We start from the raw sequence: 18,627 nt of genomic DNA on the forward strand, positions 1-18,627 counted from the left end.
ATTCCTGGGGGGACTTGATTTCTCATGACATCGATAGCACTCTTTTGTTGTGTTACGTTGAGACGTATGGTGTGAGGACATCACTCATAAACCTCTATCAGGCTCTTTTAAGAACAGCACTAGATTATGGTTGCCTAGCATATATGTCAGCATCAGAATCAAAAAAAGCTTGATGTGGAACAGGCACAGGCACTTCGGATTTGTTCTAGAGCATTTAAAGGCGTAGTTCACCCAAAAATGAAAAATCTGTCATTTATTACTTACCCTCATGTCGTTCCACACCCGTAAGACCTTCGTTAATCTTTGAAACACAAATTAAGATTTTTTAGTTGGGTCCGTGAGACCTGCATAGGGAGCAATGACATTTCCTCTCTCAAGATCCATAAAGGTACTAAAAACATATTTAAATCAGTTCATGTGAGTACAGTGGCTCAATATTAATATTATAAAGCGATGAGAATATTTTTGGTGCGCCAAAAAAACAAAGCAACGACTTATATAGTGATGGCCGATTTCAAAACACTGCTTCAGGAAGCTTCGGAGCGTTATGAATCTTTTGTGTCGAATCATGATTCGGATCGCGTGTCAAAACTGCCAACGGCTGAAATCACGTGACATTGGCACTCAGAACAGCTGATTCGACACGCTGATTCATAGCGCTCCGAAGCCTCCTGAAGCAGTGTGTTGAAATTGGCCATCACTTTGTAAGTCATTATTTAGTTTTTTTTGGCGCACCAAAAATATTCTCGTCGCTTAATAATATTGATATTGAACCACTGTACTCACATGAACTGATTTAAATATGTTTTTAGCACATTAATGGATCTTGAGAGAGGAAATGTCATTGCTGGCCATGAAGGCCTCACTGAGCCATCAGATTTCAACTAAAATATCTTAATTTGTGTTTTGAAGATTAACGAAGGTCTTACAGGTGTGGAATGTCATGAGGGTGAGTAATTACAGTTTTTTCCAATTGTTAACACACAATTTTTCAAACTAGTCTGGTTTTATCAAAACACTTAACACAATTCACAAAACCACACACCCAAACTGCAAAATACCTCATATATCCTGCAAAATCAAGCACTGCAACCGAAACTACACAGAGCATTATCAAAATCAAACTTTTGCATGAAATGGCACACACTTCATTCATATTACCAGATTTTTGCCTAACCACCTACACACTGTTGGGCATAATGAAAAGCACACCCATCTTTAGTATGCTTTGCCATAATACTAAAATATGTATCAGATTGTTCACATGCACAGAAATATTTGCAGATACACACACATGCTGTTGCAACATTTTTATTTTTTTCCTTCAATACAGTAAACAAGTCAGTACAACATAAGCACAGCAGATATATTTACATGGGACTGAACAAAAATATTCTTACAAAAAAAGTAAACTGAAAAAGAAAATTTCTGAAAAAAAAATATTACAGTAAAAAAAACAAAAAACAAAAAAAGGCAAGAAAAATAATTAGGCAGCATCTTGCCGCACAGCCGGGTCTGGCCACAACGCCTCGTCAACATCACAGGCAATATCTTCCCTTGCCAGACATCGAGGGAAGAAGCGCCTTGAGTGCCTTATCCATCCCTGAATTGCACCCACATCAATCTCATCACATGCCTCTTCCATGGCCTGCACAAGAGGCATGCGCACAAAGGGCTGCCGGTCGTATACCTTCCACCGCCATGCCGAAAAGAATTCTTCTATGGGGTTCAGAAATGGTGAGTATGGTGGGAGGTATTGCACGAGAAATGTTGGGTGGTCAGCAAACCAGTTTTGGACTGGGGCTGCACGATGAAAGCTCACGTTGTCCCATACTACAACGTACCGGTTTCTTTGATGGTCTGCATCATTCATACGCTCTGGTGGTATGAGAACGTTGTGAAGTCTGTCCAGAAATGTGAGAATATGGGCTGTGTTGTATGGTCCAAGTTTGGCATGACGGTGGAGGACACCATGCATATTGGAGATGGCAGCACACATTGTGATGTTCCCACCACGTTGGCCAGGAACATCTATAATGGCTCTGTGGCCAATGAGGTTTCTCCCTCTTCTTCTGGTCTTTGCTAGGTTGAACCCAGCCTCATCTATAAAGATGAACTCATGTGGGATTGCATGAGCATCCATTTCCAGTACTCCCTGAAAACAAAGAACAAAAATCACTCAATATGGTGTTATCCAGTACACTGGGAAACAATGTTGTGTGTAGTGTACTGCAGTCAATATAGTACTTACATCCACATATGCTCGTCTGAAATCTTTGTTTCTTTGAGAGTTTCTCTCAAACGGCACCTTATAAAGTTGTTTCATTCTGATTTGGTTTCGCTTGATAATGCGAGCCAATGTGGACAGACTAACTCGTTGAATGTTGTTGAATAAGGTGTTGTCTTGGATGATGTGGCTTTGAATTTCTCGTAATCTGATTTCATTATTTTCCAAAACCAAGTTTACAATGGCAGCTTCCTGTACCCCGGTGAACATTTGGCCCCTTCCTCCACCATGGTGTCGTCTCGCAGTCCTTTAGAAAAAATAAAATAAAAATATATATAGGGCTTGGACAATGCAGCCTAAATATTTTCCCCCACAGTAGAGTACATTGTACAGGAAACTTGTACAGTTCATGAATGGCTGATGTCATACACTAAGTAAACAGGTGTCACCCAACTGATACACTATGACATGGGGTATACTACATGTGTACTACATGAAATTTTGGTTCCATACCTGTTCTCCAGTCTAAAGGTCCGGATGACAGAGGCGACAGTAAAACGGCTCAAGTTTGGCTGCACTCTCTGTCCAGCCTCACGCATTGTCAACCCATGGTTGATGACATGATCTACTAAGGTTGCTCTGATTTCATTTGAAAGTGTTTGTCTTCTTTGGCCATGAACTCCTTTACCTGCTCTACCCCTACCTCTCACTCTTCCTCCCCCTCTTATTCTCAACCTCCCTCTTCCTCTTCCTCTTCCTCTTCCTCTCTCTGCAATGTCTTCCATTGTTGTTGTAAAAAAAAAAGGTTCTCACCTGTGGTCTTTTCATAGTGCTTACATCCTGATTGAAGTGTTAACAATTAACCACTGAGGTGTTTGTCCAGGTGGCACATGTAATTGGCCAATTAGCTCATGTAGTGTCATTTTGAATGGCAGTGTTTTGAAATGGCAAACATGTGACTTTATGTCAGATTGTTGTGTCTTATGCAGAGAACTGTATTTAGTGAATTTAAAAAGTGCTATTTTGAAATGCAAAATGTGTGTAAAACAGAAAAGGTGTTTAGACTTTTGGAGACTTGAGAAGAAGTTTTGCTCTCTGTGTGTCAGTTTAAATAATTGTGCTGTGCATGTCATTTTAGTGTGTTAGCAATTGGAAAAAACTGTAATGACAGAATTTTCATTTTTGGGTGAACTAAGCCTTTAAATCATCACCAGTATCTGCATTACAGGTTGAGACAGGAGAGATACCTTTACGTATTAGGGTCAACATCATGGCGTATTGGATAAATCTGCAAGGGCATAGTGGGGTACATCCCACAAAGGCCATCTTACAAGACTGTTCAAAACATAGTAAAACTAATTACTACAGTTTTGGATGATAGGAAATGCAAAAGCACAAAATACAAGTCTCAGCCAGCTCCAAGTAAGCCCCACTGTGGCAATATCCACAGTACCACCTTGATATAGATATAAGCCTTCAACAAATGTTCCATGAATACATGGATATATTATGGATATATTTTTTTTAGGCAAGGAACATTTTGTTATGAAGAATTGGGAAGGGGTTTTAGAGATGGTTGAAGGAAAATTCCAAAAATGGAAGTGGCTTTTGCCAAGAATGTCATAGAGGACGTATCTTAATTATTAACAATTTAGAAGCAGCAACTTTATGGCATCGCCTGGCAGTACTTGAGCCACCTGCGGGTCTTTTATCAAGAATTCAAATCTTAATTGTCAACTTCTTTTGGAATAAGATGCACTAGGTACCACAACATGTTTTATATCTAACAAGAGATGAGGGTGGGCAGGGTCTTATGCATCTAGAAAGTCATAAAACAGCTTTTAGATTACAGTTTATTCAAAAATTCTGGTATGGTAAAAGTAATGCATGGACAGCAGGAATAAGTCTTATTTTGGAAAAAGCAGGAGGTTTGGGACTTAATAAAAATCTGTTTTGGATTAAATATGAAACAGGAGACATAAATGGACTTCTCTTGTACTACCGCAGTGTCCTCAAGGCATGGTCATTCGTAAGAACTATAAGGACTATGTCTATGCTATCACTTCATTGGTTATTTGAAGAACCTTTAATTAAATGTGCAAGGCTGGATGTTACTGGATAGATAATGCCTGCAATGACAAAAATCCTAATAACAGCAAAAATGATTACTTTGAGACAATTGCTGGATGTGGTTGGAATTGGGTTTTAAAATGTCAGTGCTGTGGCACAGTGTTTGGCACTCACATCACAGAGAATGGTGACTTTTTTTCTGGACCATATAAAAGAAGTTTTGAATGATGAAGACAAATTTTTAATTAGGAACTTTGATAGTGGACGTTTTGAACCTGAAGAGACTGACATTTTTCCAAGTATGGACATATTACCAGCATTTACAGAAGAGGAACATTCTCATGAATTACTGGCATCTAAAGGGTTAGAGGGGTTGGATTTTTGTTCTATAAATGGAAAAAAAGTTGTATGAATTATGTGTTAAAGTATTAAACAAAGAAAAATTGAAAGTGCGGGTAGAAACGCCATGGGCTGCTCATTTTGGGGTTGAAACTAATTGTAAACCTGTGTGAAGTTTGTACAAGCTACCATTGACCAAATCAAATGGGGATTTGCAGTGGAGGATACTGCACGGTATTATTGCTGTAAATGCATTTGTTATAGGGTGACCAGATTTCTCATGGTGGAATACGGGACGAGTGCGCAATATGACCATGATATAAGAAATTTTATTTCACTATATTATATATATATATATACACTGCCCTCCAAGAGTTTGAAAACACCCCTGGAAAAGTCTGGTTTTGGACGATATCAGCATAAATCCTTATAATTTTTTGGTGCAAATACATTACAGTAACTTGACATTATCCAGCAATAATAATTTTCATGTGTTCATTCAAAGTCAGACATGCCCCTTTGCCAGCTGTGATGCCTGGTTACTGGTTTAAACTTGGCCCAGGTTTGTAAAAGATTTTTGGGTCAGCACACCTTAATAGCTTCAACAATTGATTGCCAATTAAGTTTAGAATACAATGAAATAATTAGAACCCAGTTTAGGTCAGATAGCTGCTAATGCTGGATATTTTGATGAATCAAAAATTTAAGTTTTTTTCTATGTATAGACTGTTTATGTAATAAAATGTGTTTTTATAATTTGTGTTGTCCCTTACCTGTGCAAAATTATCACAAATTAAAAAGGATTCATGCCAATATTGTCCAAAACCCCACTTTTCTAGGGCGTTTCTAAACTTTTGGAGGGCAGTGTAGATATAAATATTTGTTATATATTTTTATATAAAAAGAAATTTACAAACAAGTTACAAACAATACAACAAATACGACAGAGATTAAACTTGTTTTTTCACATTTGAATATACTGACAAATATTTAATTAGGCTACTGTCCCTTTAAGACCGAATCCATGGATGTAATATAGGCTACTGACACATTTCCTGTTTTTACCCACCTGTTTACGTCCACTTAACCGACTGTATTTACGTGAGATACTCCACACGATGGACATTTTGAAAAACTATGTGTGCATTTGACCATTCGGGTGCAAGGAGAACTGATCGCGCGAAAGAGAGAGAGAGAGTGCGTGAGAGAGAGGCTTCTGGTCTGTGTTATTCAGCGTGATTCCGCCTATCCCGCCTTCACTAATCGATAACGAATTGTGATTGAATGGTAACTTTGTTCTATGACGAATTGATTAGGCTGTTCTTGTGTGACAGAACTCCATCACCCAGTTGAAAGATGAAATACGGGACAAAACATTATTTTTTTCTTAATAAGTCGGGACACTAAAAATAGGGCTGAAATACGGGACTGTCCCGGGAAAAACGGGACGTCTGGTCACCCTAATTTGTTAGCATAATTAATTCAGCTGTTGAAAGTAAAAGTCATTTTTGTGTACAGAGGGAAACCATTTTTCATTGTTTTGTACACTGTGATAGGCTTAAAGCCTATTTTTGATACTTAATTATATGTTTGTGCATTTTAAGGTTATTTTTTCTAAGGTTGGTTTCATTTTTGGTTTTAAGTTTGGGGAAAAAAGAAAAAGAAAGGACAACTTATTAACTTTGTTATTGGAAAAGCGAAAATGGCTATTTGTTTGACAAGAAAGGAAGTCGTATGGGTTGGGTGTCACTTTTTTTTCTTCATTTTCTTTTACTTAATTTTCTTTTGTTTTGGGTTAGTTAAGGAGTCAGTTCAGTCCCTTTATTCTTGTTTAGACTTTATTTGTTAGGGTAGTATATTTTCTTTGGGACTCAGTTTTGTTTGATATTTTGGTCTTGGCCGAACCCTGCAGTCCATTTGCTAGTGCACAGACATGGTCTGGGTGAGCAGGAAGGCTAAGTATATGTAGATAATAGTGGATAGTAGATGTACGTAGATATTTGATCTCAGAAATTAGTCCGGGGCTGATGGCTGTGTTGCAGGTAATTGTAGAGCATTTTAAATAGTGTTTGTAAGTGTTTTGAGTTTATTATTTTAATTGGATTAAAATAAATATAAGCATTGTGGTTATTTTTGGGTATTGTTTCTGTATTAGGTTTAGCTGATCACTGTTCCTCCAGTGTTTTTGTTTTACTTCCTCAGCTAGTCAGTTTCTGCATGTGTGCGCTGTATGCTTTCAGAGCAGTTATGTTTATGGTTGTTGTAAAATGGACAACTATAAACATAACTGTAGCTTTAAGTGTTATTGTGGGGTAGTTGTACTTTACTCAAGTACAATGGAAACTCAATACTTGTACTTTTATTTAATAACATTTCTGAAGAAAAATCTCTACATTTACGGCTTAATTTTATTTGTACTTGAAAAGTACTCATTGCATTTTTGAAGATTATTTCCTCCATCTTGTGCACATGAAATATGATAAACGTGAGCTCAAAGGTGTGTGTTTGATGGCAGTGCTGGAGTCACAGGGAACAGCAGCAGAACCGAAGCTCATTCAGTCTTACATGTCATCCTCCTTTATCACATATGAGCTGTTTCACATTGATTTTGATTGGATCAGTATATTCAATATTTAATGACAATACTTTTAAATAAGGTCACTTTTCAATTCATACATGCACAAGATATCCCTGCTGGTGGAATGACCTGCCTAACTTTACCCGATCTGCCGAGTCTTGAACATGTGTCTTTTTCATCAATACTTGACCCATTAATACTATCCTATAACACGATTAAATTGTTTAATCTAATTAATTACTTGATGTGGCAATTAATCACAAATCACATTTGGCTGATAAATTATCCCCAAAAGATCATTTTAAGTCATTATTGTGTAAAGCATCAAATAGATATTACAAAAAAATATTTTATTTGGTTCAACATAGAATTTAGAATTTATTACACAATCTTTTGGACCATGATGGTGAGTTAATGATGACTGAATTTTCATGGGTGAACTATACATTTAATGTTTTTTTATTATTATTATTATTACTATGGAAATATGAAATTATACTCTAAAAACGAAACTAAAACTGCCAGTAGGTGGTGGTAAATGTCTGAAAGAATAACTTTTTGAGTCATTAATTCATAAATTCATTCATTCATTAATTCGATTCGTTCAAACAGCTGATTCGTATATGATATCATCAAAGTACAATCACACACCTCTGTTTGAGGTTTTAAGGATTTAGTGTTCATTTTTATCTTCATATTTTTCATTTAATAATTCTTCATCATTTTACATCTTAATACTGCAAATAACCCTAATTCTTAATCTTGATGTTTTACTGGATGCATTTTCCTGTTACCTCTCAGGTAATGTTCCATCCTGCCAGTGATATTTTTTAAAGGATAAATAATTTAAAATCAAAAGAAAGTCCTGCACATTATCATTGCTTACAAAAGTATCAAAACATTTTTATTAATCACAATATTTTGGTCCCATGACCTTCATCAGGCATATCCAGACAAACTATTCAAAGCTCAGAAATTTATAAAATCCAATCACTGCGAAAAACCATCAATTATCACAATATTTTATCACAAAAAAGCACACTGCACTCGCAACCAAATCGGGTACATCGAGTGTTATGGAAAGTGTTCCCGGTTCCAGTTGACCTATGCAGCCTTGTTGTAACAAACTAACCTCTCAAGTTTTTTAAAATCCATTTGTGTTGGGTGAGACTAAACAAAGATGCCAAAATATGCTTACAGACAAATCTGACCATGCTATAAGGAAAAGACAAAGTAGGAGACAGAGTAACAAAAAACATAACATTTAAATGTTAGATATTTTTTTTATATATTAAATAAATAGTTTGAGCGTTATGGCATCAAATGTTGTTGGCACAGCTGTCAGTGTCAGCACGATTTTAGCAATAAAACTGTGTGTGTGTGTGTGTGTGTGTGTGTGTGTGTGTGTGTGTGTGTGTGTGTGTGTGTGAGTGAGTGAGAGAGAGAAAGAGAGAGAGAGAGAACTGAAACTAAAAAAATAAAAATAAAAATTAAAAAATTAAATTTCTGTCATTAATTACTCACCCTCACGTCGTTCCACACCTGTAAGACCTTCGTTCATCTTCAGAACACAAATTAAGATATTTTTGATGAAATCAATGACTCCTCCATAGACAGCAATATAATCATCACTTTCAAGGTCCAGTACTGACATGCAAGAAAAAAATTCAAATTGTGCACACGATTTACTAATTCGTTCCCTCGATTTACTAAAACATGTGCATGATTACTAGTTAATAGTAAATAGTGTGCACATTTTAGTAAATCCAGGGAATGAATTAGTAAATCGTGAGCACGATTTAGCCTACTATTTTTTTCCTGCATGTCATGTCCGGGGCTCCGTAGTCCAGAAAAGTATTAAAGACATTGTTAAAACAGTCATGTGACTGCAGTGGTTCAACCTTAATGTTATGAAGCAATGAGAATACTTTTTGTGCGCAAAGAAAAAAAAAAAGAGAAATAGCGACTTTGTTCAACAATATCTTCTCTTCTGTGTCATTCTCCTTCGCTTTGTACATCCAGTTGTAGATAGTTGGAAATTGAAATCCATGGCTTAGTGTAGATGTCAAAACCATAATGACATATTACTTAACAGTTAGTTAATAGTCATGTGCCTCAACAAGTAAAGTCATAACATAATGATATATTTTCAAATCATTAGTTAATGATTAATTAAAGCAGACAACTGGAAGTTGAAGTAACCCACTGTGGTATTTAATACAACTTACACTGTTAGTTAATAAAATATGTTATTAAGGAATTAATACATTATGACACAATCACAATTAATTAATAACAATTTATATATTACATAATCTATTAATCATATAGAGTCTTTATTAGTTGCTGATGCAGTAATCATTAATTAGTGGTTTAGTTCTTCATGAGTCATACATTAACACATGATTATCTGCATTAGTTAAGCATGGATTAATTTTTTTGACTACCATCAACCTATTCATTTATTAGACTGAGAAGTCATTCAGTCATCCTGGGATTATCATACAGGCATAAAAAGCAGTTCTTTTCAAGCAGAAAAAGTTTTAAGGCTGTTTGATACAAAAATTTTCAACTTGTTCCTTAAGATCGCAAAAGTTATTAATGGCAAACTCTCTCTTGTCTGTTTGTTCATGTGTTTTTCTTCTGTTCAGGTTCTGTATGTAATCCTGGACCCATTCTTCTGTCGGAGAAGAGCAGATTGTGTTGTTCTCCGCAGTTATGAATCTGTAAATAAGCAAATGAGTATAAATTGTTTTATTGCAGTTTAAAACATACATTTTAATAAGAGTCCAAATAGAAAAATAGATAATGCTATCAGATAATGGTTGAAATATTATGGCCAAGTAAACAGGAATTGTAGTCCTGAACTTACAGTACTGCTGTGACAGAGCAAAGCGGTGTTTCTTGAACTCTGTAGTCCACAATTTCATGAAACGCTGGTTTGTTTTTCGTTACTGTTGAGCAGCAGTCTTTGGCTGTAGATGTTGCTTTCAAGCGTAGATGTTGCTCTAAAGAGCTAAAAATAAACAGCATAGGAGAATGACACAAAAGAAAAGATATTGTTGAATAAAGGCGCACAAAAAGTATTCTCGTCTCTTCATAAGGTTCATTAATGTTGAACCACTGCAGTCACATGACTGTTTAACAATGTCTTTAGTACCTTTCTGGACCTTGAAAGTGTTGATTATATTGCTGTCTATGGACGAGACATACACCTGTCGGATTTCATCAAAAATATCTTAATTTGTGTTCTGAAGATGAATGAAGGTCTAACAGGTGTGGAACGGCATGAGGTTGAGGAATTAATGAAACCCTTTCAGTATCTTATTCAATATTTAAAACTTCATATTGTGAAACTGTGAACTTATACAGCTTTGATAGAACATAATTTGCCTGAACATAATTATGCAATAATACATATTTATTGGTATTTTGTTGTCTGTCCATGTTTACAGCATCTTAATGGAGGTTCGTCCTCTATCGAAGCACATCAGTAATCTTATTTTGTAGTCTGAAAACACATGTACACTCTTTCATAAAGCTATAATATCATCTCCACTGAAATGAAGGTTAAGTTACACCAAGCCAACAGTTTGAGTATATCTGAAGAGTTCAAATAATTAAAAGTTACATGATAAATTAAAAATGAACTCTTTCCATCCACATCTCTTATTACTTGATTAGCTGTAGTTGAGATTGATTTGATTTCTCTTGTGCTGGTCTCAGTCTCTGTTGTTGTGATTGTTGTAAGTACTGTATAGTTGAGATCATCTTTGTTGTTGTTGCAAGAAACACAAACCTTTCAGTGGAAGCTCCGTTTGTCAGTGCCTTCATAACACGTATTGCCCAGCTGTCACTTGGATCTGAACAAATAATTTCATTTTTTATGGTGTGGAACCTGTAAAATAAATAAATAAATAAATAACTCATTGTTTATTTATCCACCCGTTTATTACAGCATCTGTGTAACACTTCATATTGAGATCTATTATAATAACTCTGATCTTGCCTCACAGCTCTGATCGGACACAGAGATGAATCTTGTATGTGATAATCCACGATATCTTCCTCTGTTCTGGTGTTTGTCACAGTGAGACAGCAGTCTGGATGATCCGTGGTTGATTCGCTGGTCTCAGTCTCTGGTCCAGTGTTTTGTGTGTTGTAGTTGTAGCTGTGATCAATTTTGTTGTACTTTTTTTTATAAGAGAGGTTTATAGTAGATTTTTTGGAAGTTTTTTTTGTCATTCTCTTATTTAATATCGCCATTGCTTTCTTAACCATGAAGTTATCTGGATCTGAACAAATAAAATAGCCTGTCCTGGTGTAGAATCTGAATGTGGAACAAAATAATACTTGATGTTCATTTCATTATCCCAAAAAAATGTCACATTTATATAGATGATAGATTATTTTAATTTTGAACTTGCCTTACAGCTCTGATAGGACATATTGGTGGCTCTTGTATGGTATAATCCACAATGATTTTAAATGGTACTCTGGTGTTTAACACAGTAAGACAGCAGTCTGGTGGACGAACATCACCTATGGGAGAAGCACATCATTATATTCAGTAAATAATCATGACTTTCTCAGTGTAAGATGAACACACATGTTCTCTCTCATAAAGACACAATATCAGCTCAACTTCTGCTTTCAGTCGAGTGAAAGTTACTGAGGTCAAACCACAATATTTATTATGAATTGAAATGGTCAAATCTCACCATCTGCAGCGTTCATCCATACAGAGAAAAGAAACGCAGTAAACAGAGTAAATTTCATCTTGTTCTCTTCTAATGAAGCTCTGCTGAGCTGAAGGGTCTGTGTTGAGGGAGATCTGTCAGAAGAGCATCAGCACATTCAGTTAAAGAACTGCGGCACACACAAATAAAGCATTATATTACATTAATGTCAACTGAAATGAAAAATAATAAATAAATTCCATAATTAAAAAAGTGAAACTTACTTGCAGAAGTAGACATATAGAGAAGCAACTTTTGCTGTTGTGGATGATGCTCTACTTGTCTGGGTGTGAACTGTGTGTACTTGTTATTGTGATAATATGAGGGTTTTTTTTTTTCAAGTGCAGCATGAGAATAGCACTTCCTTCCTATCGGTCAGTACAGACTTTATGATGGAAAAATACAGTCATTGTTTCATCAAAATAAAAAACAAACAAAAACAGCACATCTGCAAACATTAAAATAATAAAGATAAATGTATATATATATATATATATATATATATATATATATATATATATAATTTTTTTTTTTTTTTTTAAAATATCAGTTTGTGGCACATCTGTAACTGAGTGGCATGTACCACTGAATGTTAAATGTAATGCTAATGTTGTTGGTGCCCATTCTGTGTGCCAGATGCCATGTCACTTATGTTAAAAATGGTTGTCGTCCACTCTTCTAACTTTTGGCTAGGTTACAAGGGTTTTCATACAGGGGTTTGTGGTACTGCAGGTTGAAGGTACCACAGAGGGTCCATGGAAAAAACTGCAAAATAATTTTTCAAAACATATATACATAATCTGCGTATTACATTTATTTGTATGTGATTAATCAACCAGTATATATTCTTGCTGTCAGGAATTAAAAAGGGTTTATGCCAAAAAGTAAAGCAATAAAAGCATTAACATTAATTGGCATTTAAATTGCAGTGTTTCCCAAATTAAACACAAGACCTGTTAGTTTTGAATGATGTGTGTAATATAGAGAGCTGTTTTTAGAGTATAGCAAAAAGTTAGTTTTACAACAGAAAACATAATGTGCCTGAACTGTAATAGAGGTGAATGGTTTGACTGAGTGGGCCTCAATTACCACTTTTAATGTCTAAACCTCTAATAACTGCTAGCTGACATGTAATTGCCAAGTTACTTACTGTATAGTTACTAGAATGTCAAAGTAAAGTTTAACCTGTATTTGTATCAGGCAGGTCTTTCTTGTGATAAATATGTTTTGTCCTTTTACAGACTTGCATCTGTCATTTACTTATACAACTGTTTTTAAGGGATACAGTCCTTTACGTTGACTGAATATTTCAGTTTTCTTTTTTCATTCTCACACAAGGCAACATGAACACAAAACCACTCGGTTCTGTGGCAGAGCTACAGGGTGAAGCTCCAAAACCACATTTGCACGCTTGAACTTTTCTCTCACTTTATTTCACACCACAGCACACGTCATACAACCTCATTCACTGAGACTTGGGGCACACTGAAGGGGCCTCATTTATAAAAGATTGCAAAGAAATCTTGATCTTACGATCATTTCTCAGATGTGTGATTCATAGAACGAACATACACACAGAAAACGAGCGTCATCCTCTCTTTCAGATGTGAGATCTATAAATCACAAATGATTTTGAACTTGTGTGCAGCTGAATGGTTTCAGTCATTGTCCGAATTGTTTAATTTAGAATGATGAGCAGCAAGAATAGCTTAGATTTCTAAAAACCTGCAGTAATCTGACAATGAAAAGTGCGTATGTCTGCTCAGACCCTGACGTGGCTCTAAGCACTTTTCCACGTCAAAGACCGTTTGTATAAATATGAGCGTTGGCGTGGATTTAAGCGTACACACACACACTCTAAGATCAAATCTGTGCGTACGCATAATAAATGAGGCCCACAGACCCTACAATCACCAACTGTGAAAATCAGCATGGTCTTGCTCATGTCGACTGGCCGAACTGATCTGACCGTCCTGGACGATAGTATTCATAAACGAGGAGGAAACCGCCTACCTGCTTCACACTTCTGGTGACATGGAAGACATGACTGAGCTGTTATTTATTCACAGACTGGAGTAAAAGCTGAGATAATAATAATCTCCAGTGATAATAATAATCTCCACTGGTCAGAAATAGATGCCCAACCTGAGACTGCAAATCATCATTCATAAAAATGATTAATTTATGGGTTGTTGCTTCATCCTCATTTCATTGGCGTTTAATGTTTTTTTTTTTTTTCTCTGTCGATGTCAATCGTTTTGTATGTTTTAATGGACTAATTTTCTTTTGGTTAGGCTTTAATAAGCAGTCACATTTGCTCAGCGGTTTCCCAAAGAACCTTCCAGTGAATATTCTTAAAATAACCATTTTTTGTCTTAGGATGTGTTCACATTTGTAGTTATAAATGTCTTAATTTCTTCACACCAAGACTGAGTATATTCGTAAGTGCATTATCACTACTACTCCATCTGTTTCTCCTTTACATTTTTTTTTTTCTGGTACCTCTTTCTCCTATTTCTCTTTCTCCTACCAAGCCTGACACCCCAGTACCAAAAAAAAAAAAAAAAAAAAAACTCACATGGACTTTGATAACCTTCATAACTTCTGTCCCATTTCAATTCTTTCCTTCCTTGCTAAACTTTTAGAGCAAATTGTTGCTTCTCAATGGCACTCTCATCTTACTGCAAAAAATCTTTTTGAACCCATTCAAACTGGCTTCTGTAAACTCCACAGCACTGAAACAGCTTTAGTTAAGGACATCAATAACTTGTAAATCACTGATTCTGGCTGTCTTTCCATTTTGATTCTTCTTGACCTCAGTGCCACTTTTGACTGTAGATCAATCTCTTTTAATCATCCATTTAGAGACTGTATTTGTGTTTCTGATACTGCACTAAATTGGTTTAAGTCCTTAATCTTATAAATTCACATTGAGAGTACGAGCATTGGTTGGGATGTTAGAGCAACTGGGTGATGAAGGCCATGTTGAACTTTATTGTGGTCACAAGTTAGCAAACATGTTCCCATATGACTTTCATATCTCTACCCCTTAAAGAGAGGAGTACCATCCCTTCTAGATTTTGCAGATTGACTGGAATATGAATTATAGATACAAGTGGAAGTATTCGAGTGTTCGGATGAGCCGAGGAAAGGAGGTATCAAAGGGAACATCTTGTGGTCTAGTAAGTTCTACTTCAACTGACATCCTTTACCTCGATCAGAGAGCCGGATTGTTGAAACCTGCTTGTTATATGCAGCAATGTATTAGTGTTTGAAGGTTTTATACTTGTTACTGATGTCAATATTGTTGTTCTTTTATAGTAACCACACACTTTGAGCCACATGTTGACCATTGAATAAAAGCAAATAATGGAACTTTGTGCCTTCTCATCGATGCACCACAGTGATTGTGAAATTTAACCCGTACTAAAGAAACTATATTACAATTAGATATCAGAGTTGGAAAGGAGGATATCAAACACAATCAACACTTCAAATGTGTTAACAGCATCTTTACGAACGAATTTGCTCGCTGTATTTCCTGATTTTCTAGGTCATGGAGTCCTGCTCTTTTTCTCCAACCACAATCTGAGGGTCTTTTGCAGTTTCACAGCAGATACGTACAGTATATATCAGATCTCTGTGGCTCAAAGGTTCATAAGAAAGTGTCTGTTTATCTCGAACTGTTTCTGCTTTGAATGCAGCACATCTTTTTATTTGACTTTTTAGATAAGTTAGTTTTTACAAGATGTTTAAAATGTTTGAGGAAAAACAAACCAAACATTGTTATAAATAATCTTGTAATAATTTTATAAAATATTTTGTAAATATTTTAAGTTAATGGGTTTTCCAAACAGAAGAATCTGGGTGAAAACGGGGGAAAAAAAAAAGAAAAAAAAAAAAGGAAGATGGAAATAATAGCAAATCAGTTAAATAACTAATAGTGACTGTTTGCGGCATCCTTTTGCATGCAAATGTTTTTTTTTTTTTTTTTTTTTTTTGTGGCCAACCCTTAGATCGTGATGCATATGAGACACGAGAAATGTGGGCTGATGGGGTGGTGAAAGGGGAAGCTTTTGTTTAAACCACATTTCCTATCTTTTAACACTTGTTTGGTCAAACTGTCATTGTGACCCAAACCTTTAAAGCTCAGTTCAAACATCAATCTTGATCAGGCTTTATAAGCCCCAGAAATGAGATGTTTATACTGTGAGAGGAAGCATCAGATATCCACTAGATCTGACAAATATATAATATATATAGAGAAAATGTTAGAATAGATTTAGGAAACAACCCCAGACACAATATCTGTGGGTAACACAAAAATATATTTGCATCCTGGATTTTCCAACAGCAGATCGCATGTTAATGCCAAGTATAAACGCAGCCAATATTCTTTGTTGTTACACCAAACTGCCACAAGATGGTGCTAAGAAATAATAAACGAATGTGTGCCACGGCAGTGACAGTAAATTCACATATTACACAAACTCACAAAGTTTATCACAAGATTGAATCCAATTATTCATTAGTCAGCTACATATTGATGCTTTTCGTTTTCTGTACCAGTTTTATGGGCATTATACTTCTTATTGTAGCCAATGCAGATCAATGAGCAAAGTTATTCCAGGGCAAGACCCTGATTGTAAAGCAAATAGTTGGAACAAGAGTGTGCCATGATGACTTTTATCTGATTGGCTAAAGTAGACGGTGGGTGGAGTTTATTATTTGTGGATTTGTCGCTTGTCTTAATGCTAGAAATGTTTCAAAATTATGGAAGCTTGTTTCTGCCACTGAATAAAAAATAAAAAAGGTATAATTGTGAGATTTCTGATTTTAACACGCAATTGCGACATTAAATATCTCACAATTCTGACTTTACTATGTGAGATAAACTTGCAATTTTGAGCTCTAAAGTCAAAATTGTGAGATATTTAATGTCGCACTTGCGTGTTAAAATCAGAAATCTCACAATTTTGAGAAAGTCAGTATTGCAAGTTCATATCTCGTAATTATAAGAAAAGAAGTCAGAATTGTGAGATAAAAAGTTGCAATTACCTTTTTTATTTTTTTATTTAGTGGCAGAAACAAACTCCCATATAAAATCCTCATTTTGGGATCTACAAATGCACAGAAGTGATTCACAAATGAATGCCAGGAGTTGTGTGTGTGTGACATAAACCAGTTAAACTGATAATTATTTGTTAATTTGATTAATTTTTGTGGATCTCTTTATGGTTATTTGTGAATCTCAATCTTTTTTTAATTGGGATAATGCATCAAATCTAACTCCAAACATGTACGGCCCCTTTAAGACTTGTTGCCCTTTGAAATGACGCAGTAAAGTGAAAGTGTGAAGAAGAGATGCGAGCCGATCTCCGTTGCAATGTAAGTGCGCGTGCATCCAATAAAGTGAGTTATTGTTGCTAATATACATTTAGGATAGAGTTAAATTCCTGCATGCAACTGAAGTTTTGGTAAAGTTCAAATGACTGAGCTTGTTTAACTAGCGCTCTTTACATGCACGTTTATATACAGATTAAAGCATTGCTTGTTCTCTTGCGTTGAGATTGATTGTTGTTTTGTTTCGGATGTCTGTAGTAAATAGCAAGTTTTATAGCTACAAATAATAATATCGAAAACAATATTAATTTCTCTTGCCTCTAGGTCAGCATTAGAAAGTCTCTGTACAGTCGAGCTTCACAAAATGGTTGGTGTAAATTGTCTCAGAGCCAGACAGTTACTTTACAAATCCGTGGCAACAGAGACAAGAAGTTCAGCCTCATGGGCTCTTTATTAGTGAACCTAACAAAAATGTTGCCTTGTAACCTGTGGCATTGTAGCTGTTGTCACTTGCCAGCAACTTACCAGATTTATTTATTTTTATTTTTTTACAGTGGAGTAACCCAAGTAAACTAAAGTTAAATAGTTAACTTACCACACATCTTTGGCATAGTTTGTCCATTTTGGATGGAGATAAATGACCAATCCACCAGCCGTTTATGTCCATCCAAAGCAGACAATCTACTACACCACAGATGTGTGGTAAATTAAAGGATTAGTTCACTTTCAAATAAAAATTTCCTGATAATTTACTCACCTCCATGTCATCCAAGATGTTCATGTCTTTCTTTCTTCAGTCAAAAATAAATTAAGGTTTTTGATGAAAACATTCCAGGATTATTCTCCATATATTGGTCTTCAATGGACTCCAAACGGTTGGAGGTCCAAATGTCAGTTTCAGTGCAGCTTCAAAGAGCTTTAAACGATACCAGACGAGGAATAAAAGTCTTATCTAGTAAACAATCGGTCATTTTCTAAACAAATATAAATGTATATGCTTTATATAAACAAATGGTCGCCTTCCAAGTGGTTCCGCTTTCCGTATTCTTTGAAAAGCTTATGATATGAACAGTACACACACATACTCCATGCTTCTGTGCTACAGTAACATCATCAAAGGAAAGAACTGTGATTGACTGATTTCCTGACTTTTTACTGGTACACCAAGGCAAGAATAAGGCAAGAATAAGCAAAACCTGCAGTACAATATTTCCTCACTGACTTGGGGTATTTGTACTTTGCAGCTCAACCAGAAGATGATGAAGAGTCTCGCTGCCATTGCTGTCATTATGTCAGTGATGATCATGGAGATGAGTGAGTATTTAAGATGC

General features: G+C 35.7%; 1 protein-coding gene across 2 annotated transcripts; it reads right to left on the reverse strand.

The window, feature by feature from the left end:
• Nucleotides 1-9,432: 9,432 nt before the first annotated feature.
• LOC137003681 (uncharacterized) lies at nt 9,433-12,252 on the reverse strand. 2 transcript variants are annotated; one of them, XM_067363919.1, is made up of 7 exons: nt 12,178-12,252; nt 11,936-12,048; nt 11,642-11,756; nt 11,224-11,544; nt 11,014-11,112; nt 10,087-10,230; nt 9,433-9,938 (listed from the first exon to the last, which is right to left on the reverse strand). In XM_067363919.1, exons 2-7 carry the CDS (start codon nt 11,991-11,993, stop codon nt 9,758-9,760), a joined length of 918 nt encoding a protein of 305 aa, XP_067220020.1. In that variant the 5' UTR covers nt 11,994-12,048; nt 12,178-12,252; the 3' UTR covers nt 9,433-9,757. The 2 variants fall into 2 exon arrangements, with proteins under 2 accessions (XP_067220020.1, XP_067220021.1); XM_067363920.1 differs by having other exon boundaries at nt 11,936-12,083; nt 12,178-12,251.
• Between the last annotated feature and the right edge of the window lie 6,375 nt (nt 12,253-18,627).

This window comes from Chanodichthys erythropterus, chromosome 16 (assembly GCF_024489055.1).
Source record: "Chanodichthys erythropterus isolate Z2021 chromosome 16, ASM2448905v1, whole genome shotgun sequence".
Classification (NCBI taxonomy): domain Eukaryota; kingdom Metazoa; phylum Chordata; class Actinopteri; order Cypriniformes; family Xenocyprididae; genus Chanodichthys; species Chanodichthys erythropterus.